The following is a 26,941-nucleotide window of genomic DNA, read 5'->3' on the forward strand; positions in this document are numbered from 1 at the left end:
TTTTTAATAATAAAGAAACTTCTAACAAATTTGACATGAATTTATTTATTTTAGATTGTTAGAAACATTGATGCTCTTAACGATATCATTAAACTAAATAAGTGTAAGGTCATAATCAATTAAATCTTTTGTCAAACAGTCAACTTATGACTTTATAAGTATTAATTTACCTCTTTTGAATATATGATTTAATTAGGAATAAGGAGTTATTTCTCAAGAACCAGTCTTCACTGTCTGCTCCTTTTTTGGTGAGTGAAAATTTAAAGAACCATATTACTTAAAGAATAATATATCAATATTTTAAGATGTGTATACTTAATAAATTTAATAAAATGAAATTTTTCTTTAATAATTAATAAATTAAATATACCAACATGATAACACATTATAAAAAAATGAATAAACAAAATTAAAACTTAATAAATTTAACAAAATCAAACCTTCATTTACAATTAATAAATTAAATATACCAACATAATAACATTTGACATTATGGAAATGAATAAACATAGTTCAAAATTAAAATATAGGAAATTTTGCCATCAACCCACTGCCACTAGTTGCAGACAGCACACCGAGACACAACAACCTCGGCAGGAGCTTTGAGTTAAACACATCAAGAGGTTTGGCAATGGCACAATTGCTACAAGTAGCTCTGGCAATGGCCTAATCGTTGCAAGTCTAATTTTCCCCTTAAGAATGCCACAATTATTTTGTGCATTTAAGGTGCAATGGACTTCATTATATAGAGAAAAATCAATTCAAAAACCCTAAAAACAAATGCCAAACATCAAATACAGCAGCTTCCAAATTTTTACAGCAGTAAAATAGCATTTTTTATTTTTCAGAACTTCAGCAAATATTTTCAAGAAAAATAATATTCGGAAATATCCAAATATGATGCTTTATATGCATTGAACACCGCTACAAACTATCCCTAACAATATTTCTTGGTTACTGGTTTGCTACTATTCTTCGCCAAATGAACTATAACTCAACTAATACTCAATAAAAACTCCCACGGACATAGATATGACATCTATAGTCATCCATGAACACAATCCTAAGTTCACATAGCATAACCTATTATATTAAAATTTCATTCTGCCAATAATCTCTCTGCGATATATAGAATCTTTGTTTGTCATGATCACATAAACATATGTTTCCATCAGTGACAAAACTTGTCATCAATACAACACATAAATAGTATATCCAAGTGCCAACCAAACCTCTATTCCTAAAGATCTTGTCGTTTGGCATTGATGGCAACATATGATGAAAGTCCATCAATCGAAACATAAGCTCCTGAATATCCTCAACATATATAGCCTTTACAATTTTTTGAATATCCTCAACATATATAGCATTTACAATTTTTTGAATATCCTCTACATATACATCCTTCCTTACTCTGGTACTCCCTTTGGCATTAATAGATTGCTTTTGGTTTTTCATTGAATCTCTCCCCCTTTGACATCAATGGCAAAGGTGTCAATATGCCAAATTATATATGTCAATCTGAAATGCTCCCCCTTTGATGAACATCCTTGTCAAAGTACCTACATTGGACCAAGCCAATCTATAACCACAAACATTTCCAACAAATACTATTATGCCAAAAAAAAAAATCATAAGAGTTCTTCAACTAACTGTGCTCTCTGTGACCACTCCATCGAAGAAGTAGTTCCAACTATTACTTTCAAATGAATGAATGGTGCTCTAACTGTACTAGATTGATGCAATGTTGCATCATTTACTCAATATCAAGTGGGGACATCACCCCAAGCATACCTCTAAGATACTCAAAGGTGTCTTTAGCCAATGCTTTTGTAAATATATCTACTATTTGTTCCTTTGTACTCACATACTCCAATCTGATCTCTTTCTCTACAATGTTTTCTCTCAGAAAATGATATTTCATTGCTACAACCAAATTCTTGTCAAATGCATAAGCCAAAAAATTCTTACAACTTCTAATCTTGCTATAGGAGAAAAAGTTTCTTCAAAATATATACCTTCCTATTGTGAATAACCTTTACATACTAATCTTGCTTTGTTCCTCAGAACTTCACCTTGTTCATTCATTGTGTTCTTGAATACCCATTTTGTGCCAACAACATTATTATCTTTAGGTCTAACGATCACTTCCCATGTATTGTTCATCTCTATCTGCTTAAGTTATTCCTCCATTGCAATTACCCAAAATTCATCTTTACATGCCTCATCAATAGTCTTAGGTTCAACTTGTGAAATCAAAAAAAAATCTTCTTTTTCTTCTCTTACCTTACCTCTTGTTTCCATCACTCCTCTATTAGCATTATCAATGAACTGAATATCAGGATGATTCTTTGCAACATATTTAAGTGTTCTATGTTCTTCTCTAGGCTCTTCTTCAATTTGTACCTATATTTCATCATCCAATACAAAAAATTGTTCTTGCTCTATGTTCTGATTAATCATTGATTTTTGACTTGTACTAGCCTGATTTGAATTGTCATTGAAATCATAATCAAGTGTTGTCTCTTGAACCTGAAATCTTTCATCAATCCTAACATTTGCACTCTCAACAATCTTCTTCAATCTTAGATTGTAACACGTATATCCCTTACTCTTAGTAGAATAACCGAGAAAGATACAATAAAGATCAACACGTTTCCTCAACCCAATCAACTACCACTAAAACATATCGCACGTTTCACTTCACCAACCTTTTAGAATGATCTCTAAGCCTTGCTATCATGAAAATAGCAATATGAACATGTCTTCAACCACGATCCAAGCTAGTTGACGTTAATTCCACTTCACTATTAAGATATAGCCAATATGCTACCAATTGTCTCTAACAATATTTCATGTTTACTAGTCTACTACCAATCTTCACCAAATGCGTTGCAACTCAAACCATACTCAATATAAACTCCAAAAAACATGGATATAATATCTATACTCATCCATGAACACAATCATAAGCTCGCATAGCTTCACCTGTTCTATGCCAACTTCCTTATGCCAATAATTACCCTGCAATACATGTGATCACCCTTTGGTGGAAAGACCTGAGAAGGATTCCAATGCAGCAATAATGTATACCACGTACGAGTTCATAAAGAAGCTAACAATAGAAGATAGTTGAGAAACTTGAGACAGCCGCTCCAATATCATATCACTTATCATTTCTCCCCAAAAGATCTTTTTTGGATTTGAACGGACAATGAGAGAAATGTACTTGTACATCCATGGCTCAAGGAGATTAGACTCCATAAGTCGAACACTACAACTGAGGTGAGTGATGAGATCATTGATCCCTTCCTTGAAATTGGAACAACACACACCCTTTTGCCATCTAACAAGATTTGGCCTCTTGTCAACCAACCAGTTGGCATTAACATACCTACTGCATTCGACTATATCACTGGTCTAGCTTCCTAAGACCTTTTGTTTGGTGATGTTAGTCACCAATGGAGCAGGTTGAACTTGGAAGATTCGAATAATGATTTTTAGATCCAAATTGATGATGGTCTTCCCACCTTGATCTCTAATTGTTCTTAATGGAACATCCACATTCGGGTTCGTGAGTTGTTAAAGGGAAAGTTGACACTAGATGAATGCCACTTTGTATTATGTACAACATATCACCTGGGGATGCATCATCTACCCTTTTGAGGAATCCTTGATAAATAAGTGTGAGATATCGGTGTCCTTGACGACCTCACAATAATAGGAAACTTGTGAAGGAGGCATGGAGATATGATATTGATCATACTCATAATTCATTTTTTTGTCTTTCTTTACCTTTACCTAGAACAATGTCCTCTGTCATAACATGTGTATGCACAAACAACTGTGACATGGAGATTCCAAAATGTAAGTACATCTTCAAGAGGAGGATCCATAGTGAATTTTTGAGCATTCAAGCGAGGAATATGAGACTTTTGCATGAAAGCTATGGCTGGAAGTTATTGGGGCAGTGAATGCAAACCATAATTTTAGCTCAACAACATGTGTTTATATGATGAGACTTAGTATTTTCGTCATAAACAAACATGTAGGTACATGAAAGCAATCACCATTATGGATTTTCAAAACATATGACAGCAATATGCAAGATGTAAAAGGAGTATATGCAAGCATGGAAATGGAGCTTTTTCGCAAGCAAAGCATGTGGCAAATGTGCTTATTTAATGAGGATTGTTTTCAATAACGGGGTTTTTAATCCCGAATGCACATGCAAACAAGATGAAGTGCTTGCACATGCAAACAACATGAAGTGCTTGAACATGCAACTTGACGAATGTAGACAGAAAATAGAAGCACATCATATGTACATGCAAATCTGAAAATTGAAATGAAGAGACTTGCATAAACAATACAACCAAAACCCTATGAAAAGTGACAAGGAATAATACCTTTACCTCAAGAAGCGAGAGAAGAAGTATTTAAACACTTGCAAAAAATCCGAAAATGCAATCAAGGAGATTTCTTGAATTTAGAATGATTGCAAGATGAAGTGTTAAATAGAATTCGGATCTTGGACTCAATCCTTGCAAGACATAAGTGAAAATTCATAGCTTCCCAAGTGTAGGAAGTTGAAGATTAAAATTGCACCATTTTAGCAACCGTTTTCACCAAGCAATATGCAAAATGCAAAGAATTTGAGAAATGGTGTCCAAAGCATAATAAGTGATTTGAAAGAATTGAATGAAAGGGTAGGAAATGCTTTGAAACTTACCTTCAACTAAACACATGTTGATATTATGATGCAAAATGCTCAAAACTAAGGTGTTTTTGAGCAAAAACGTGCCCTAGATAGATTGACAAATGAGCAAAAACCTCTATTAACTCCTTTTTTGAATAACCCAATGTGATCCTTGGGTGATTTTAGGCAAAAATGACCTATAGATCTTGAAAAACCACCAAGAAACGAGTGTTTGAAGGCTGCCAAGAAGAAAAACACCCAAGGAAGTGGACTTTCCGAGCCAAAAACATTTTCTTTTGAGCTAAAAATTGCCACTTTTGGGTATTCTACCAAAATGCCTAATGTTTGGTAGTAAAGACACGCTTTTAGGTTGCAAAAGCATGTGCTTTTGGCCTTAAAAATTGCCACCCTTTCCAAATGGATGTATTTGTGAGTAAACATGTGGTTTTGAGTTGCAAAAGCATGTGCTTTCGGGCCAAAATCACTACTCATATGCTTTTTAGTTATAAAATCGCTAAGAGCACACTTTTTGGTGATGAAAGAACATGTTTTGTAGTCCAAAAAGCCCAATATATGCATAAACACACCAAAACCCCTTATAAAGAAGTAATGACGTGTTTTTTAGGAAGAAAAACACATGCTTTTGCAATTGCATTTGCTTTTCGGTTGAAATTCCCCACCTATATGCATTTTATAACTAAATCAAGTTAATTAGCACATTGATAACCTTTAAAAACATAATAACACATGTTTTTGGGTTCAAATTCCCCACTTTTGATCACTTAACTGATTAAATAACATGTTATTGCATTTAAAAAGTCCACTTATATGCATTTAGAGCTTAAATTTATTGGCAGCAGAGTTTTAATAGGGTATTAGCATGTTGATATATGCTTTGAGTCATACAAACCCACCTTTATGCATTTTTAATGTCTCGTGTAATTAAATTTTAAAATAACTATAGTTTTCAATAAATAAACATGAAAATAGAGTTTTAAAAGGCTGATTTTAGTAGAATATTAAAAACTATGGTTAAATCAACTCATAATGAGTTAAAAATTTAAAATGGATGCCAAAATCCACTTTCAATACTAAAAATAATATTATTTTGTGCTTTTGCCAATAAAAAGCCCACTTTTGGATGTTTTCTAATCCATTTGAGGCCTAATTTAGCTTGAGATGAGAGGGATTGCAAGGGCTATTAACGTAAGGCAAAAACAAGACACAAATCTATCTACAACAAAAATAAAAACACATAACAGACATGAAAGTTAACCAAAAATCAATCCTTTACAATCAAAGAATAAAAGCACTTTGTTGCAAACATTGGGGATTAAACTCAACGGTAGCTTCCAAAGAAAAGGTACTAACAAAGCTACAAACAGTACAATTTAGGGATAACGTATTACCTCAATAACACCTTATCAATACATTAAAACAAAGAGGCTATACTTATGAATTAAAGAGAAAATTGCACAGGGTTAACTCAATTTTGTGAAGTCAAAATTGAGGAGAACAAACTAACCTCGTTTGTTCTTAGAAACAATGAGAAATGTAGAGTCTAGATCGTGCCATCATCTACTCCATAGGCATATAGAGTCAAGTGACTAAAATAAAAGACTTGGACATTATGTACATTGGTATTAATCTGAAGCTTATTCGAAATGATGCTTCAAATGTTGTGCCCTGTATGGAAGTGTGAATGGAGTTCCATCACGACATGCCAATAAAAGATTGTTTTCCCCTGGCACTTGGTGAATTGTGAAAGGGCCATGCCAAAGTAAGGCAAACTTGCAATGCATGCCTTTTGTTTCTCACCTTTTGTCCCAAAGTAGGCCATGATCACCAACTTCAAACTCTTTGTGCTTGGCTTTCTTATCAAACAATGTATTTTACTAATAAACCCTTCTAACCATTTGAGTGACTTCATCCCGAAAAATCACCGAAGCTAAATGCCTCGCATCCCTTGATATTTGGTATTTGTTGTTTGGGTTAAAATTTGTTGTTTGGGTTAAATTTATTTTCTATTTTCTGAAGTAATTTGAAATTGTGAAGATATTAATTTTCTAGTTGATTTTGTGGTGTGGACATTCAGAAAAAATAAAAAGGATATATTAATGTGTTTCTAATTATATGCATAGAGAATCTCTTGATTTTTGTGTGAAAATTTTGCAGATTTCTAGTTGATGATATTTTGGTTTATTAGAGGCTTGACCAAAGTTTATTTATCATGTGACTATTGTTTGCTGCTCTTTCAACAAATATATCATATTATTTGGTTTAGTCCAGCTTGTAAATGACCATACCAGCTCCAATAATAATCCCTAAACAATTAATGGTAATAATTTTCTACACATCAATAATTATCTAAATTAATATTTAATCACTAAAACTAACATGGGGCCCATGCTTCAATCCTCTTATCCAACCCTTCCAACATCTAGCTTATAATAATAGGTCACAAGTTTTCTAATGGGTGCTTGGGCGATATATATCCCACATCACCCAACTAGATAAGATATAAAAAGGAGACGTACATTTAAGAGCAAAAGATAGGACTGAATAGGTGAAAAAGCCTCGTACAAATACCAATGGCGATAATTGCAAGAAGATACAGGGATTGTTATCGTTATTGCCAGATAAACGAAGGAAATGAAATTAAATAGTATAAGTAAGACATGCATATTCTCCCAATAAAAAAAGTCTTGCATGATAGGGGATAATAAGAAAACAACAATATATTTTTGCAGCTTACACTCAATTACTTGGAAATAATATTACATATCAAAGGAAGGAGTAGTAAAGTCCCGAAATTATAGTGTTGGATCAAAAGGTATATGTGATCATTTAAATAATATGTTTGTCGATAAGAAAAGCTCTTGTTATTAAATTTTTAGGTAAGGATATTTATTATATAATCTTTACTTTATATTACTAATTATATATATATATATATATATATATATATATATATATATATTTGTATTTTTATAATTTGTATTTTGAATATATACTCATTTTAAAATGATATTTTATGATTTAATATTCTCTTTGTTAAATATAAAGCATTAGTTGACATATAATTAGATTTTAATATAATGTTTTAATGGATCTATGTATATGATTAAAATTTCTATAGTGTCATGACTGTAGAAACAGTGTTGGTCTCTATATGAATGGCTACGTGCGAGTGTAGGGCTTGTGGATGTTCTTATATCAATGACTAAGATGGAATCTCATAGTGCTAGTGTAGGAAATGAGATCCTCATATAAATGGCTATCGTGTTAGTGCAAGAGATTAGTAACCTTGTATGAATGGCCAGACGAGAAATGGATACTACCGTGTTAGTCCATTGGGCTGATACCATGGAGATTAAGGAAATTTGTTCTATGGGATATGTGAGGCTTTAAGGTATCCATCCGACCACCATGATTAGGATTAATAGATAATCTCCATGTGCCAGAATATTCTGACGATGTGAACATATACATATGTGATCAGCCTTGGTTAGAGCATGTCCCGTCCAAGAAGAACCTTAATGGGAGTGCTCCATGAGAAGACAGCGGAATAACAAAGGGTTAGGAAGCCCAATCTAGAGAAGTCATTAAAGTTGGGGTTAAATTAGAGGGTAGAATTGTATTGTTAGTTTTGTTATTGTTATGATTCTTACATTTAGTTGCAAGTATATTAATTGTCCCACAATAACCCTAATAGTGGGTACATTACAGTGATCCCACCCCTAACTCTTATTAAAATTGTTGCTACTTCGAAATATTTTTAATTGTAGCCATGTAAGTTTATTCTGAGAGTCTATAGAATGGTTACCGTACAATAAATTTTAAAGCATGAATTCAACCTTACCAATATCAACATAAGAATTTATTACCAAATATTGGCAAGGGAAAATGGTATTCTTTATTGATTACCAAAAACAAGAAGTCTATCATTCATGTTCCAAGGTTCTTAAATAGTGCTCACTTGGTTAGAGAGACTGGCAAACAAACACCCCCACTTCCTAACTACCCAAACTCACTACTAACTCTCTTTAATCACATTGTTGCTTTATTATGCCCTATATTATCCCCCCAAAAGAAGAACTCATCTTCTAGACAACTAAACACAATAACCTACAAAGATACACTAAAAAGTGGTAGTAACGTAGCAATTCCGACTTCCTCGTATGTGTGGCCCTTTAACTTCTAGTCTCTATAGGTCGTATGAATTGGCCGCTTACATCTACTTGGCATAAGGATCGTCCTCCTTGTTCCACGTACAATCTTCATACAGCTAGGTCTTGTTGTTTGTACTGACTCATCATTGTCCTTTCTGTCTTTGTATGACCCCTTCCTTACAGACATGCCCTTTTCTCATTTGTTTAAGTTTCCTCGAGCTATACTTTGGTCTTCCTCTACAATGCTTGATGGATTTTTACTCATGACCCACCTCTTTTTATGACCATCTGTTCGTTCCTTATCTCCTACCTAGTAGTTTGTACGTTGTATGGAATATGTATTATGCTTCACTTCTCCAAAGTCCTTAAATTGTACAGTTGCCCTTCTTCCTTCCTCTAACAATTTGACTCCACCCAAACAGCATTCGACCTCAATGTTACTTTTCTTTTCATATGGCAATTTTTCTCCTTGACTCGCATGTCGTATGGAAGGTTGATCTCTCCTTGTGTCGTACGGAAGTATGATTTTTTCATACACAAGTTTGGTTCCTCCTATGTTGTTTGTACATCATACGGATATGTCCTTCCTTTCTTTATCCATGTTGTCTTTCATGTCAATACCTTGAACGAGTTATCTTGTCATATAAAAACCTTTGTATAGACCTGATTCTATCTTTACATCCAAGTACGGAAGTCTATTACTTGTACGGACAATTTTATTTCCTTCGTGGTAAAATCACTTCTTCCCCCCTACCAATTTTTGTTGCCTTCACTTTGTCTTTCTGTTTTTATTCTTGTGTCGACTAGTCTTTCAGTTACATTTCCACTTCGAGTGTATTAACTTGGGAGATCTTCAATTTGGGCCCATTTACTAGGTAGTTTTCCTCTGATATTTGTAATATATTACATTCTAATTGGAAAACTTCATAATCCTTCATTTGCAAGTGAAATAATGCACTGAGAAAGTTTGTTTCATCTTCTAAACAATTTCCCAACCATGATATGCCTTCTTCATCCAACTCTATCCCTTTAGCCTTGTCTCATTCTTCTCCTTATGCTTTTGAGTCTGAGGCCAACTCTTGGCTCACCGTTTGGCTTCGAAAATTAATGACATACTTTTGTCCGTCCGCTTCAATGTAAAGGGCATTTTTTTCTAATTGTGATTTGCCTTTGTTGTAACCAACCATCCTCTCCCCAACAGTGCAACATACCTTTTCTTTTCCAAGATGATCACTACAAAGTCTAGGAAAAATTGGTGTGCGTCGATAACTACTTTTTGTCCCATCAGTGTCCCAATGGGCTTGATTCCATGGTGATCCACTTCTACCAACTAGAACATGGGTGGCCAAAGAGTTGGCTTTCCCAGAGCCTTCCAAGTTTCTTCAAGGAGGACATTAACACCTGAGCCTCCATCCACAATAGTATTTATCAACTTATATCTCATTATCTAAATTTCCACCACAACAGGTGTTCTTTTGACTACTATAGTGAATAAAGTATTGATGTCCTTACTTACCTTTACTTCCTCCTCTCTTTCCTCGTGTTTTTCTTCCTTAGGACTTCCACCTTGTGTTACAGTCATTCTTAGCTGAGGTAATGTTTCCAACAAATCGGCAACCCTCACTAGTATAGTGGCCTATAGTACTTGTTGCATTATGTTAGTTTTGGATACTGACCTAAGGGCAAGGGGACTGAGATTACTCACTTGTCCTTCGTTTCTCATGGTGTGTTAGGCATCTCTCTTAGTTCTCAAAACTCTCCTTCATGCCGACATTAAGGTATGTGAGTTTATAAGCTTACATCCTAGTCATGGCTAGAACTTCATTGGGTGGTTTTGAAGCTTCCAACATGTTCACACTTTTCTCCCTAGGACAGTTGGCATCCTTGTGATTACCAAGTCCACACCACTTATAGAGCATTCTTTTATTTTATCCTCTGCTTTGACAATCTCAAGAAAAATATCCCCATTCATTGCACCTTCTACATTGTATCGTGGGGCGTCCCCTGCTATGATATTGGACTTGGTTCAAGGTATAGTGCTATTGTTATTGTTATTGCTCCCCCTTCTTTTATTTTGGTGTCCATTGTTTACCATACTTGGGTAAATGAATTAATGCATACAGAGAATAGATAAGAACAGTAGAACTCCTTGTATTATTCGCATATGCCAAAGACATTACATACAGATGATTAGATGCTTTACAACTACCCAAGGGGGTGTATTAATACTCTCCGAAGAACCTTCCTCGAAAGGGTCCATCGGCTACATAAAAAGAACCTTCCCGATACCGACGACATACATCCCAATACACACCCTGCTGGCCGATACCGACGACATACATCCTGATACCGACGACATAAATCCTGATACTGACGACATACATCCTGATACTGACAGCATACATCCTGATTCCATATTTATTAATGGCATCATCCCCCCCAAAAAGAAAAGTCGTCTCCAGACGACCACACAACAAAACTCAACAACTAACTACATTTATTCATAAAACAACATAGACTTAGACATCATGAACCAAAAGGCTATGTCTCAGACTATGAAGACTGGCTACGTCAAAGCTGATACACGTGATTTGTCCGGACCTTCAAATCATCTCTGATCTGAGAGTTCTCTTCCACTACTTACTTCAACATCAAAGTGACCTCCTGGCACTCAGCTTCCTTCTGATCATGAGCCTGTTTCACTGAGTCCTTCTCCTGTAGTGCTGCTACCAACCATTGTCCCGTTGCTGGTAATTGTTGTTCTGCCTGCTACCTCCCTTGTGCACTTTCCTCGAGTTGTGCTAACAAGGCTGACCGCTCTGCTTCCCATGCAATTTTTTGGGTGGCAAGTGAGTCGGCCATCTCCTCCCGAACCTTCTCCGTCGTCTCCCGAGCTTTCTGCCCAACCTCTACCCGTCTTCTCTCTGTAAGCACCAACTCCGCTAGGGAGTTGCTGTGCTCTGCTATGACAGCCAGGCGAGAACGAACATCCTTATCCTTCTCCTCCGCTACTGGTACAAGGTCTGACACCTGCACCCCTCCATCTACTTTCTCTGCTACTGCACTCTAATCCTCCACCCCTAGTACACAGATACTGCATACCTGCAATAGGCCAAGTCTCATCAACTAGTCACACTTCCCACGATTGATAACTACACGGACTAGGGATCTAGGGGGCATCGCCAAGACCAAATTAGCACTCTGAAACCCACACAAAAATGCATGGGACACACTATTTTTGCGATTTCTTCTAATCCCACTCTTTCTGGCAACCGCTAATGTTTTCCCTTCCCTTTGGCATCATTTGTTATGCATTCTGAACATTTTTTATGTCATTTTTTTTTTTTTTAATAGAAAACCTCCCATCACCCTTCTTCTGTGCTGACACTGTACAGCTACACCATGGATTGCTTTTGCCATAGTCGTACCCCGTATGGCCTCTCGACTACTTTCTTGCTCATACGGTGAAATGCTCTAGGCTGCCGTACTTGATACTTTCATTACGCTCCATACTTGCAATATGGGACCGTACGGTGGTATTAGAAAGCCAGAAAACTTGTCATACGGTTAGCAAAATGATGCCTCCAAGAGAAATTTGTTGCCATACGGGCTCAATGCCTGATCACTTAAAAACTTTGTAAAGATATGCCGAAATTGCCGTACGATGTTGTAACTGAGAATATCGTACGGTGCTTTCACTGGGAAAGCCGTACGGTGTTTTACCTTGGAATGTCGTATCGTGATACACTGCTCTCGCCATACAGTGATCACTAGCCATCTTCATACTGCCCCCTGCGTCTGTACGGTACTATACTCGGAGTGCTACTGCCTAGGAAGAAGTTGTACGGCTTAATGTACAAACACTATGCTATACGGTGAGCATTGAAGTGACCGTATGGTGCCTTCTCTCTCAATATTTTTTTTTGGACTGTCCTTACTGATCTTACATATGCACAATATTTACACATATACAATACTTACAATCATTCTTTTCTCAGTTGTTCGTCCATGGAGGTGGGTTATTTCTTCCATGGTAGACATTCAACTTTCACCTATGCACTGCATTGGCCACTTCCTTTTTGTCTAGCGTCCATAGTTTAATTGCTCCGTTATCACCCACTTCCCGAATCTGGTACAACCCGACCCATTTTACCTGAAACTTGCCTAGTTTGATCTCGTTTCGTCCGTCATACTTCAACACCAACTGTCTCGGATGGAACTTGTTCAATTTCAGGTGTCTATCATGCCATGCTTTGCGTCTATTCTGTGTCACCTCTGTGGCCCCTTGTGCCTGCAATCGTTGCTCATCGAGTTTATTTAAGGTACACGATCTCTCTGTCCCGTTTCCCATATCGCCCAATTTGTTCCTGAAGCTTGGTACCATGGATTCCATTAGCTGCCCCTTCTTGCCGTCAATAACACCTCCACTCTGTACTGCTGCAATTTTTATTAAACACTTCCTCTTTGTTTCTTGTGCAGACCGTATGATGTGTCTTCCTTGCTTCCAGCACCTTTCTGCTATATCTGTGGTTCAACGTAACATTTCCTTTTTGTGCGATCGTACGGTGGAATCTTCCCTTTTTATGGGTTCGTACTGCATGTTCTTCCCTTTATCTTTTGTCGTAACCGCCTTTCCTCCTTCCACTTCTTTGTATTCCTTCGAGCATTCATTTCCTTCTTTTTTCTCACGTTTGGTGACCCTTAACATAATACAGCTCGAAGAGAGTTCGTAGTCCTCTATCTGCCAGTGGTAAAGACCGTTGACAGAATCCAAATTGTCGTTCGTTGATCCTCCTTCCAACCACAAGACTCCCTCCTGATCTAGTTCCATATGCTGTCTCCCTTCATCTTCTTCAGAATCTGATGACAGAGGTTTTTCCCCGACCATTTGAGTGTGTAAATCGATGACGTATTTCTGCCCCTTGCTTTCAAGTGAGAGTATTTTTCTTCCAATCATCCTCAACTCTGGCTTGTAATCAACCACCCTCGACCCAGAATGGCATCGTACCCTTTCCTCTTCAGCGGGATCACGACAAAGTCAAGCAGGAATGGTTGTGTTCCAATCATTACTGGTTGTGTTGTCAGGACTCCCAATGGTTTGATTCCATGTTGATCGGTCGTTAGCATCTGAAATGTAGGTGGCCATAATGTCAGTTGTCCCAACTTTTTCCAAGCATCCTCTAGTAACACATTGATACCAGACCCTCCGTCCACAATCATGTCCATCAACACAGTCCTGAGAATTTCCATTTCGACGACTACCGAATGGTGTCCGGATGAGAGAGCTAACAGCATCGGATCTTTTGCACTTGTGCCACCTTCTTTCTCCCTTCCTTGCTCTGTCGGTTACTTAGCAGTTGGAGCTATGTTCATGAGTGTCATACGGAGTTGAGGCATAGTGAATAACAGATCATTTATTTTAACAGGTACCTCGATTTGTAATATTTGTCGTACGATGTTCTGTTCTTCGCAATTCCTTGTGGAGATACCAGTGGTGTCCTTCAGGTGTGCTTTCTCTGCCTGCGTTGCCTTCTAAATCTCTGCCCGCGCTCCCTTCTTTTCTTTCATTGAGTTGGGGTATATTTTCGCTTGCTTCCGTGTGATGGCTAGAACCTCCTCTTCGTCTGTCCCAATGATGATCAAATTTACTCCCGACTTCAGGGACTTAGCATCTTCATGATCACCGGGTTCGCACCACCTACATAATAATTTCAGTGTGTTTGCCGCTATACAATCTCGAGCGAAGTGGCCCCACAAATTGCATGCGCGGCATTGAACTATCATCTGTCTGTTCGCATCGAATTGAATTTGACTTCGGCTACCATTTTTATTGTTGCCAGTGTTGTTCTTTTGTCCTCGCCGATTATTTTTGTATCATCCTGACGTGGCACCCTCCGTACTGGTGTTCCCGCTCCCTTCTGATGCGGACGCCTCCTGTGTCAGGAACACTTGTTGCGATGCTCTTGTTTTCAAGTTGAAAGGGCATTCCTTTGTGGAATGTCTCATGATCTAGCAAATCTCGCAAAATTGGTTTTTCAGATAGGATCCCTTTGTATGGCCTTCTTTCTTGCATTCAGTGCACCATAGCTCGTTTACCTTGGTCTCCTTCTGCATGTTCTTGAACTCTTTCATCATCTAAATCATATTCTTTTGGAGGGCGTAGACCTTCTTGCTGTCCTTTTCGTCATCACTGCTTTCCTCTGCTGAAGATCTGTCCTCATTTGAATCCGACAAGCTACTCTTCTTCTTTTTAGTCCTCTGCTCACTTTCCAGGTTCATTGTACCCTTCAGTGTATGACGATGGCAGCACGATCTTCATCTTCTTTCCCAACTTCAAGTGAAAGCCTTCAATGAACCATCTTTTCTGCAGCCCATCAGTCGGCTTCTTCTCCATTTTATTGATTAAGTTCTTTAACTTCTTGGCATAGACACGAACTGTTTCATTCTTCCCCTGTTTTGTGTTGTATATCTCCACTACGATTTCATTGTCATTGCGCAGCAATTGAAATTCCGTAATAAAATCCTTTTTAATGTTGTCCCAATCGGTTAACTTCTGGGGATCTGTATCAATGAACCAATCAATTGCAACACCCTGTAGGATGGCCAGAAACTGCCAGACCCATTCGTTTGTGTCTATTATGCCATTTGCCCTCCAAATCATTTTGCATGTTTTACAATGTCGGATTGGATCGACTGCTCCATCACCATCAAATTTCGGCAACTTTTTCTTTGGGCCAGCCCTTACTATTGGAGGTTGAGGAATTTGTTGTGTACCTGCATTGTTTTGCACTCGCGCGCTGTTTTGGACTCCCATGTTGTTCTGCACACCCGCGTTGTTCTGTACACCCGCGTTGTTCTGCACACCCACGCTATTCTGCACACTCACGCAATTTTTGACAATCGTGCTATTTGGTGGAGGGTTTTCGTCAACTAAAGCTGTCCATTCCGAAAGTATATCTCGGACAAAGAGTTCACTCCACACTCGTGCTCCCTCAACACTCCGAGCCGTGCAAGTCAATCGCCTTTCGTCTATATTCTCTTCCCTCGGTGAATACAAATTAAAAAACTCTTCCCTTGCTTCTTCCACCAACTCCACCCGCTATCAAGTCTCCTACAACAATTCTTCTGCACTTCTGTGTCCATCGGCAATCTTCTGGAACCTCCTTCTGCATTTGGCTTGCTATGCCAAAATTAAATTTTCTTGCGCATTACGTATTCCATCTTTTCCCTTTACCTTATTTCAATCTTTGTTAAGCTGATTTGGCATTAATCTTCATCCCTCCCTCCCTCCAGGTTCATAAGACAACGGCGCCAAATGTTTACTGTACTGGGGTAAATGAATTAATGCATACAGACAATAGATAAGAACAGCAGAACTCCTTGTATTATTTGCATATACCAAAGACGTTACATACAGATGATTAGATGCTTTATAATGACCCAAGAGGGTGTGTTAATACTCTCTGAAGAACCTTCCTTGAAGGGGTTCATCGGCTACATAAAAAAAACCTTCCCAATACCGACATAGAACCATCCCGATACCGATGACATACATCTCGATACACACCCTGTCGGTCGATACGAACGACATACATCCTGATACTGACGACATACATCCTAATACCATATTTACTGACGACATCCACGTTTGTGTTCTGTAGGGGTGTGGAAGGTGGAGTGGATAGTTCTCCTTGGGTCAAAAATACTTGAGTACTCTATGCCTTCTTGGAGTGGCCTAGCAGCTAACATATATCACAAAATGCTTTTCTTGGGCAGCTAGTTGTGGTGTGTCCTTTCTCACAGTCGATACACCATAACTCCTTCCCCCTGTTTCGTCCTTCCTTGTTGGTCTCCATTTCCTTCCTCATCCTCATCATATCTTTTCTTAATGCTTGGATTATTTTAGACTCATCCCCACTCTCTTCAAAACTATCGCTTCCATGCCTCCTCCCTTTTGAAGTTTTTCTTTCAGTTTCTATATCCATAGCACAAGTGCATGCATCCCCGAAGGATGGTGGTACTACCTTCATTTTCTACGTAGGGACAAAGTTAGCCCCTCAATAAACCATCTCTTCTTGAACCTGTCTGCTGGTTATTTTCCATTTTCCCAGTCAATTATTTCATTCTCCTACTATAGGTTCTTACAAACTCATTCTTCCCCTATCTTTTATTGTATATTTATGTTACTATCTAGTCATTGTCCTGTAAGAGTCCAAATTCTTCCTCATAGGTTGTGCAAAGATCCTTCCATGTAGATTTTTTTCTGGCCGCCATATTTGTTTACCACTCAATGGTGATGCCCCTTAGGGTGGCTGGAAATGCCTTTAACCACTTGTCTGCATCGTTCTCCCCATTGGCATGCCATATGATTAAACACGTTTTACAATGCCATGTTGGATCCTCTGATCCTTCTCTTGTGAATCTAGGAACTTATCTATGGTCATCCTAGTTCTCTCACTCTTCCCTTGGGTGTTCCCTCCTAATGGGACAACTCCTTGAGTACTGGTCCCTACCGAGAAAATATTCCCTCCTGATGGGATAGTGTTCCCTCCTAACGGGACTACTCCCTGAGTACTAGTTCTTGTTGGGATAGTGTTCCCTCCTGACGAGATACCGTTCCCTCCTGTCGAGATAGCTTTCCCTCCTGACGGAACTACTCCTTGACTACTTTGCCAAATTACTTCTCCTTCTACCTATAGTTCTTCTACTTGACTAGAGCGGTGTTCTTGAGTAGGATGATGCTCTCTTCGTGCTGGGGTTTCTGGGTCCATCCATCCCTCCTTCCTTTCCCGTCCCTTATAGTGTTTTCAATCAAATTTTCATCTGTTTGATTTGGCACTTGAGTTTGATTAATAGCCCCTCTCAAACTATGGCACCTTTCTTTCTGCTCCCTAGTATGTAGGATTCATCATACGACAGTTTCGCCTTTAATTTCTTCTTCTGGTACTCGCCTCAAGTTCTTATTTTGAATTAGGGGCATGAATTGATTTATTGCCTCATTGTCCCCCTCGGGTTTTCGCGCTCGTAGACTTCACATGTGCTTCTTTCCTCAAACTATTGGAGTACTTGTTGCCTTCTCCGCTCCCTTTGTACTTCAACTATTTCTTCCTCCACTTGTACAAAGTTTCTTTCCAATAACCAAGATATTTTTCCAAGGTGTTCGTAAACTATTGGTGGAATCGAAAGTTTGTCCCATACCATGCTCTCTAGAACCACTCTCTCCTGAGCTTCCCTTTCTATGTACTGGTCCATAGAAACTTCCCAGGCTACCACCATGTCTCATGTCACTTGATCTTCCCTTGTTATTTCTTCCTCCTCCCCGTCACTATTTGTCACTTGTACTTTTGGTAGGAATGGTCTGCCCATTACTCCATCCTATTTATCATATGACCTCTAGGCTCGAACTTAGGCAATGGCACCAAAATGTACAATGGTTACCATACAGTATATTTTAAAGCATGAATTCAACCTTACCAATATCAATATACGAAATTATTAGCAACGGTAAGCATACCAAATATTGGCGAGGGAAAATATTATTTTGTATTGATTACCAAAAACAAGTCTATCACTCATGTTCCAATGTTCTTAAATAGTGCTTAGTTGATTAGAGAGACCAACGGACACACTCCCTCGCTTCCTAACTACCCAAGCTCACTACTAACTCTCTTTAATCACATTGTTGCTTTATTATGCCCTAAAGCTTGTAGCGACAACTTCCTTGGTTGCACCATATTCAGGTCTGAAGTTTATCGTCAATAACGATATGATACTTTTTTTTCGTTTTTGATTGACAACTGAGAAAGCCTCAATTTTGTTTTATTTATTTTGTATATGATTTACATTTTTCTCCATTCAAAGTGTAGGCGCCAGGGGAAAAAGAATAGGGAAGAAAACCCCAGTGTTGCCCTAGACAAAATTTCTTGTTTCTTGATCTATCTTACATTGCCCTTTAAAAAATGGTATTAGAAGGCATACCTTCATAGACAAAGGGCTCTGAAAAACTGAGGTCTTGGGAAGGGCATATTCTTCCTTACATTACAAACAAATCTATAAATACAATACTTTAAACATTGTAGATCTACTTTAAACAATTTTGTACAATATAGTTTAATCAGTCGTCATGGTCCTTTCCATTTGGTCTTTGCTGGTGAGCCTTGACATGCAAACACCTTGAGGCTAAGATCACGATATGATTCTTAACGAGAAGCTGCTCATTTATTCATTAAGTTTTTTTTTCTGTTGTTATGAAGATATAAAGGATCACAACTTTCTTTAGATGATGGTTATCATTTGAGCAATCTACAGCACCTTCTTCTAAGCAGCCATAACATTCAAGGTGGCTGTCACTTGGACTAATAATTTTGTGATGCCTTCTCTAAAGGTGATAAACAGTTATTGATTAAATTGATATAATACTCTTCAAATCATAGTGGAAATTAATATTGTTGTTATTCATATTTTTGGAAGTTAATATAACCTGGTTCAAATATATTAAAGAAGATTATGTTCAAAGATTTTTCGTTGATAACTTCAGCTGCAACAGATGGATTCATGGTGCTAAATTAAAAATTCCATTATAGCTGATTGCATCATTCAGATAATTTAGAATTCACAAATTTGCTTTCCCACTGTTGACGAAATATCCACATTCAAATTGTTGGCCAACTATTTGACATAATTCCCTGATTTGATAATAATTTTCATATCATTCAATACTGTAATAAACTGGACAACTTTAGCAGTACCCAAAAGTCGCAAAAATTTGACAAAACAATTTTGTACAGATCACCTGTGAATCAATATTATTATTGTATGAACATTCTGGATAGTTCACCATGAGATCTCTTCTGATTTGCATAATGAAATCCACCATTTTGGCATTGATTCGGATTTGAACAATATAGATTGCCATTTTGACATCAACAGAATTAAACTTGTTATCTACCAATTTGGCATTGATTCAAAATTGAACAATTAAGATTGTTAGTTTGGCATCAATACAATTCTACTTGCTTACTACTATCAGTTTAGCATTAATCAATTCTATTATATTTTTCATCAGTTTGATACTCCTTATATTTTGGACAGCTTGATGTCAATTAGTTTGTGATTATTTGCACACACTCTCACCTTCCTCCCATCAAAATTTTGGTGATCAAAAAGAGTCCTTGGGATTTTGATTGAATTTTTTAAAATATTGGCGAATTTGTTAGCAGTCCTTTCACAGACATTACTAGTAAACAACATACAATATGTAACAGCATTTAGCAAGGATCCTAACAAAGCCAATCAACGTCCATTTTATAAACATGGAAATATATATATTATATTGTACTATTATATGTATAGCACAGAAATTAAAATTTGATCACATTATTTATCAAACAACCAAAAATAACAATAATTCATATTTTCATAAGAGAATTGTTCAATATATTGACTATTTAGAAAATTCCTTTTTTCTCGCCAAGAGACTGAATCTTGGGGATAGTTCTTCCAATACAGCAAATAATAACTAGTGATACCTTACATTTGCAGGTTTCAATGATTCAAATAAAATAGAAAGTAATAAAATAAAGAATGCCAAAATAGAGATCTAATGTTTCAAACTAAACCATGGACAAAAAAAAAATGGATTATAGATATCCTATTTAATAACCATGCTTTCCAAGATAATTAAGAAAATCAAGAAAACAATGTCTATCATGGTTATATAAGAAATATAACTCACTTGTGAAGGTTTTGATGACTCGTATCCAATATCGAATAAAAGAACTTTTCCATTCCGCTCTGACACACAACCAATCTAAAAAGACAAATAGGAAAAAAACTGATAAGTTCTGGCGGCAATCAGCTTGAATAAAATAAATTTAATTACTATAAAGCAAGAGTAACATAAAACCTTTAGTGCATAGGTTCCTTCCCTGAACTAAATGTGCCTATTTATATGATATCCGAAAAGAGAAGACCGGATGGTATACATGCTTGATTGAGAATAAACAAGAGAGAAAAAAGGAAATAATGAGTTTGTAGTATAGGTTTCAGCATTTAAGTGTGTCAACTCGAGAACATAAAATCTAGTTTACAGATGGCCATAACCTTACAAAACTATTGGTGCTCAAATATTTTTTACAAATAAAACTTACAAGTCAATAACTTACCCAACCATTCACCAAGTTTCCTCTAACTTACAAGTTCTTACACCATATATCAAATAATTTTGCATTATAAAATAATATAAGCAAAATAACTATTTTCATTTCCATCATCTCATCAATTCCCTAATTGCATTCTATTGATCTAGACGGTGTTTCAATTTCTTCTCTACAAGCATTTTCTCAATTTTCACATGGAACTATAGACCATAGTGATGAGACTCAATGTGTAATGATGAGTAATGATCAAGTCATGAGCTGATGCAGTCTCAACAAATTCTTGTCAAATCTAGCGGCATAAACTTAAAAATAACAAATAACAGAAAAACAACAAAATTCAAGGCAAGTGGGATGCATAAAAAACAGTTTCTAATTAATTTTTAAAAAAATCATTGGCTGCGTTGTTCACCAAGTGTGAGTCTAAGTCAAAATCGACTTGAGGGTTCCAAGCTTTAACACTATTCTCTATATTGTCGAAACATAAAAGAGATTAAGCCATGCAAGCGTGTATTGATAATAAGGTATCATTTTGTGTGTTCTATACAAGGCATGCTCTCAAGAGAGACATATAATTGTTCAACACACCCCTCTCAGTATCATTCCGGCCAAGTTCGATGCTCATCCTTTCAAACTCAGGGTCATTTTCGACTTTGTTTGGTCTCTTCATCATCTTCACTATTTCCCGCATTCAGATGAGGGTCATCATAGATACTCCCACCTTACTTACGATTGCTCAAAGATGGTTACAGTGGACGATTTGGCTAGTCAATCACACTATTGGTATGTGCAAGCAACTACTCTTCTACGGAAAGTGAATATCCACATTGATCGTCTTCCTCCCTTCCAGTACTCGTTGAATGCCCTTGCTCATCTTCTTCCTTCTCATTAGGAGTTAAACAAGCATATCAGGATGGATACTTATAAACAGTACATTCTTACCACTTGGGTTAACCCCCCAAGCGGGGTTCGGTTGAGGATGGTCTTCTACTTTGAGTAGTTTTTAGACATTCAGGTAGTAATCATTGTGAGCCCTTCATACCTATCTCAACAATGGACTCACGCGCTCTACATCTCTTTGGGTTCTTTAAGTGTGGGGTCACATAAGCTCCATGTGCAAACCGATCACCACATTGAGAAAGAGGACCAAACCTGCCAGTTTTGCAACATAGGAGACAAAGATAGAGATGCATTTCATATTGTGTTGCCTCGTCTACTACGAGATCTGGGGGAGGTTTTATTGCCTTTTTAGGGGGTGTCATTGTCTCTCTACTTTCTTCGGGTACAACGACCACCAGTGCCTAGCTCTCTATATTTGGAAGACTCTTTGGGACCACATTTTGCAGATCCACTCCCTATCGAGCCAACTTTTTCTCAGCAATCTCTCCTACTCAGGTGTCCAAGCGATCACTTTAACCATCTCCTAAGAATGCTTGTTCCATGAGGACCTGTTGGAGTTACTTGTAGCAGCGGCCTACCACCTCTAGTCACTCTCAAAGGCGACTTGGGGCCTCTTCTCGATCTGTGTCTTGTCCTTTGGTCGTTGGCTTCTTCTATGTGGTGGAGGAACAACTAGTGGGTGACTTGTCATCACCCTTGCCCCCTGTTTTATTTCACTTATGTTTTTTGCAGACACTATTTGGTGCTCCTGTTGTTCTATTGGTCTCTTCTATTGTTTCATGGCAGTCCCTTAGACCCTCATGGTCTCTTGTTGGACATTACTAAATTTATCTTATCTTATTTATACAAGGACTATATGAACGGCTATTTGTTTTGATGCTATCTAGGGATCTTTGTGTTCTATCCCCTATCCATGTTACAAATTCATATACTAAAATAAAAGAATGATGGATAAATGAAAATTTGCAAAACAAACAAATTTAAAGCAACAACACAAAAGATAACTTCTTGTAGGTGATCTCTTCACCTAGAGGTTGCATAGACAAGAGTATAGACATGATGTAAACCATGGAAGTGCCTCCCAACAACTAATTATGCAGCACGAAGATCCAAAATGTTACATGAATCACACAATAGATGTTGGCACTATGCACAAACTTCTAATCATCTGATTGAGCTGTATGCAAGATGTGAAGCTTTGGCGCGAATCTCCTAATTTGGAGATGTGGATCTTTGGCATTGCCAATCGAACATATGCACCAAGATGGTGTACAAGAAGTGGACACCATGAAAAAAAGTCAAAAGTACACATAATGGATTCGCGTTATGCATACCTTCGATCAAATTCCAAAATAGGTCTTGGTTTGATAATGAGCCAAGGAAAAAACATTAAAAATTTTGAACTTTTACATAACGTGATCGCATCTTTAAGAACTAGAAGCATTGCTTTTAGTTCCCCATAACCCTATCGCATTATGAAGAACCAAAAGCAATGACAGTGAGATATATAAAGAGAGGGGAGTGAAGGAGATGCAAGGAACGAGTGAGAGATAAAGGGGGATAGGGCGGAGAGAAAAAGAGAGAGAGAGAGAGGGGGGGCAAGATGGACACGAGGGGAATGATAGAGTTCACATTGTTGTATGGATAATTCCACAGCACTTGTCACTTCTCTATCTGAAAATTTTATTTTTGAGTGCATGTGCACTGAAGGCCTTCTGTCACTAGTTGAGCTACTAGTACAGAAGTGAGTATTCATCACCATCATCATCTGACATAGGCTCACATGCATATCTTACTTCTTTCCTTTGTTTCTTTCCCCTTCCTAGTTCTTCAGGTCATTATCTGTAACTTCTATCCTGGGTCCAAGAAGCTCTTCTCACTCTTTTCCATTAACCAGGTGGGATTTGTCTCTTAATCCTGAGTAACTAGTTAATAGTTTCATTCTAAATAGAATTCATAGCCAAATTCTCCATAGCTAGTTTTCTTCTTGATTGCTACAATATTTTCTCCTCCGCTGAAAATCTTGTAATCAATTGATATACAATCACAGTTTTCTCATGGCCAATCCTTTAGGCATATGATTAAGCCTTTAGATCCACAAAAGAGTTGAAATCTAGATCTAGTAGAAGAATAGTATTAGATCGCAAATTTTAAAACTTCATCACCCTATAAATTTTCAAGTTTGAGTGGTACCATTTGTCAGTTTTTGTTAGTAGCAAGAACTTCTGAAACAATAAGCATTTTAAGGTAGGCATCCCCCACCATCCTCATAAGATGAAGGCCTAAACTGCTTTCTGGTTGTTCTTTATCCAATGATTCTGAAGTGAATAACACTAAGTTGTCGATTCGGGTTCGTGGGTTTGGGCAAAAAAAATCTCCCCATTTTGGTTCGTGAGTATATATATATATATATATATATATATATGCAAAAAAGAAAAAAAACTCGCATTGTTGTAAAACTAACTTACTAAGTCATTTCCTAGTATGAATAAATCAATGTTACTCGATTATTGATCAACGCCAAATGTCAAAGATAAACATTAAATACTCATTAATCTATGTTAATGTTGTAAATAAAATCATACATTGAATTACTAAATAGCAAAATGGAATTTCAAAACATAGACTACTTCATCAGATTGATAGATAATAAATAATAATTTAGTAAATTTTGAAACATGGTGACAAATCATAAATGAGTCAATGACCAATGTTTAACCATAGTTTATCAAAGATGCAAATGCCCTTCAAGGGTCAAATAGGTCATCAAAATATGAAGGGTCAATGGCTTCATCCTCATCTATATCATTTTCCTCATCATTGGAACCCAAACTGGTTCCACTAGCCCCAGATGCAACCACATCCTCCTCCTCGTCCTCCTCAACATCTAGCAAGGCAATTCTAGATATATCATGGACAGTATTATCTAAATTAGAAGTCTCGAGTAGTACATCCCACAACTTCTCTAGTCCCTTCTTATATCCTAGATCCTTGCGGAATAGGAGGCGCTAGTTGTTGTGAATAAATACCAAGTCCTCTGCTTTCTTTGAACCCAACCAGTTACGCTTCACTGAGTGGATAAAAGAGTATGTACTCCAATTTCGCTCAGCAACAGAAGAGCTCGCAACCTCGAGAGACAACCAACATAATTTTAAAAAATTAGAAATTGTAATTTTACAATACAATAGGAATTTAAGAGTGTTAATTTGACAAGCTAAGTGGCCATAAGAAAAGGAAAAAAACTTAAATACATACTTGTGACAAGATCTTAATGGTAAGAGGTTGGAGGTACATGTAACTTTGCCCATGTAAGTACCACCATCCAATGGCATCCATTCTACTTTGGACATTGATTGCATCAAAGTCTGCATTTTTGCCTGAGACAAAATCTACAAACTCTCTCCTAACATTCAATGCCACATCAGGATCACTAAAGAGCCTGCTAAATGCCCTCTTATACCTACTAGAAACTTCAAGATCTCTGTATAGTGCCACTCTACCCAGAATAGAAAGTATCTCACCACTATAATATCTGGGAGAAAGTGCATTTGCCAAGAAGTGTAAAGGTGTAGTCATCTTGTTCCAGGGATGTAGAACAATTTTCTTCACCTTATTCTAAAAGGTATCCTCAGGATCCTGCTCTCTCCTCTGAATGACCTGGGATGTCAAATGATGTACATGTAAGTTATCTTGATGTAGTGTTAATAACTTTATTAAAATCAAAAATCAAAATCTCTCAATAAACAAGGATAAAGTATTGTATAAAATATTAAACTTACTAATTTCATTCTTTCTAGCATGGAGTCCATGGCATCATATAAGTCCCCCAAACAAGGCTCATCAGTGTCAACATACCGAAGCATAGACATGATGGGCTCGGTGAATTCTAATGCATATTCCACCCTATTCCAAAAATCATCACTCAAGATCAAATCCTTTACAGTTTTAGCCCTTTCAGTATCAGCTTGCTTCCATCCACCCCATTTGTTGCTAATAACCATTTGACACAATGCTTCTTTCACCCTCACAAGTCGTCTAAGGACAATTGTGGGTGAAGCAAACCTTGTTTCAACAACCTATTACCATGTTAATTCAAAGAATCAAATTGTAAGTTAATATAATAACACATTTCAAATATTAAATATGTAAACAACACAAAAATTTAAAAATATGTATTAAATTATATAAAGTATGACACAAAAATTTAAATGATAAATGAAGCTAAATAAAGTTTAAAATTTACCTTCAATAATTCCAAGCGGGAGAAAGTTCTGAAAATTGCTTGTGACATATAGTGGTTTGTCACAAACATTTGGATCTGCTCACCCTCCTCATACACTTTTTTCACCCATTCAATTTGGATGCCAATTGCTTTCATCACCAAGTTCAAGAAGTGGACAGTGCATTTTGTCCAAAAGATATGCTCATATCGTGCTTATACCAAAGCACTTGCAGCCTTACAAACTTTAGCATTGTCTGTTATTACTTTGACAACATTGTCAACTCCTACGGACTCTATGGATTCAATGAGAAGTTCGGCAATAAAATTTGCATCCTTTACTTGCCCTTCAGAATCAACCGCCCTCAAAAACATTGCCCCCTTGGGGCAGACAACAATCAGATTTATTAATGGACAGTTTTTGCAATCTTTCCATCCATCAGAGACAATGCTCAACCCTGTTTGGATTCAAGAATCTCTTATTGGTTTGAGGAGGTTTTCTACATTCTTTCTCTCATTATGCAATATGGTGGTTCTCAACTTTTCATATCTAAGGGCTCGGTAACCACGAGGTGCTTCATTTATTGCTTGCACCATCTCTCTCCAATAAGGTGATCTCACTAGATTAAATGAAACACCATTCATAATGAGGCAATGCCCAATCTTTATGTCAGCAATTTCTCTCTTTTCATTTTCAAATGCCTTATCTAATGGGCCTCTCTTGTGGGATGGGGGTGTTTCTATTTCATCTTCATCTACAGATGGGTTAGGTAGGAAGGGATGTGGTCTAGTGGTT

At 37.2% G+C, this 26,941-nt stretch overlaps 1 protein-coding gene across 2 annotated transcripts in view; it reads right to left on the reverse strand.

Annotated features, from left to right (window-relative positions):
* Nucleotides 1–26,941, reverse strand: part of LOC149562804 (Transducin/WD40 repeat-like superfamily protein) — a 293,154-nt gene that overhangs the window by 131,264 nt on the left and 134,949 nt on the right. For both annotated transcript variants that reach the window (XM_089826267.1, XM_089826268.1), the window contains exon 8: nucleotides 20,606–20,680. In XM_089826267.1, coding sequence (XP_089682393.1) covers nucleotides 20,606–20,680 — 75 coding nt within the window. The remainder of the gene's footprint in view (nucleotides 1–20,605; nucleotides 20,681–26,941) is intronic.

Source organism: Cupressus sempervirens, chromosome 4 (genome assembly GCF_028749045.1).
Source record: "Cupressus sempervirens isolate cs-2001-9-10 chromosome 4, ASM2874904v1, whole genome shotgun sequence".
NCBI lineage: Eukaryota > Viridiplantae > Streptophyta > Pinopsida > Cupressales > Cupressaceae > Cupressus > Cupressus sempervirens.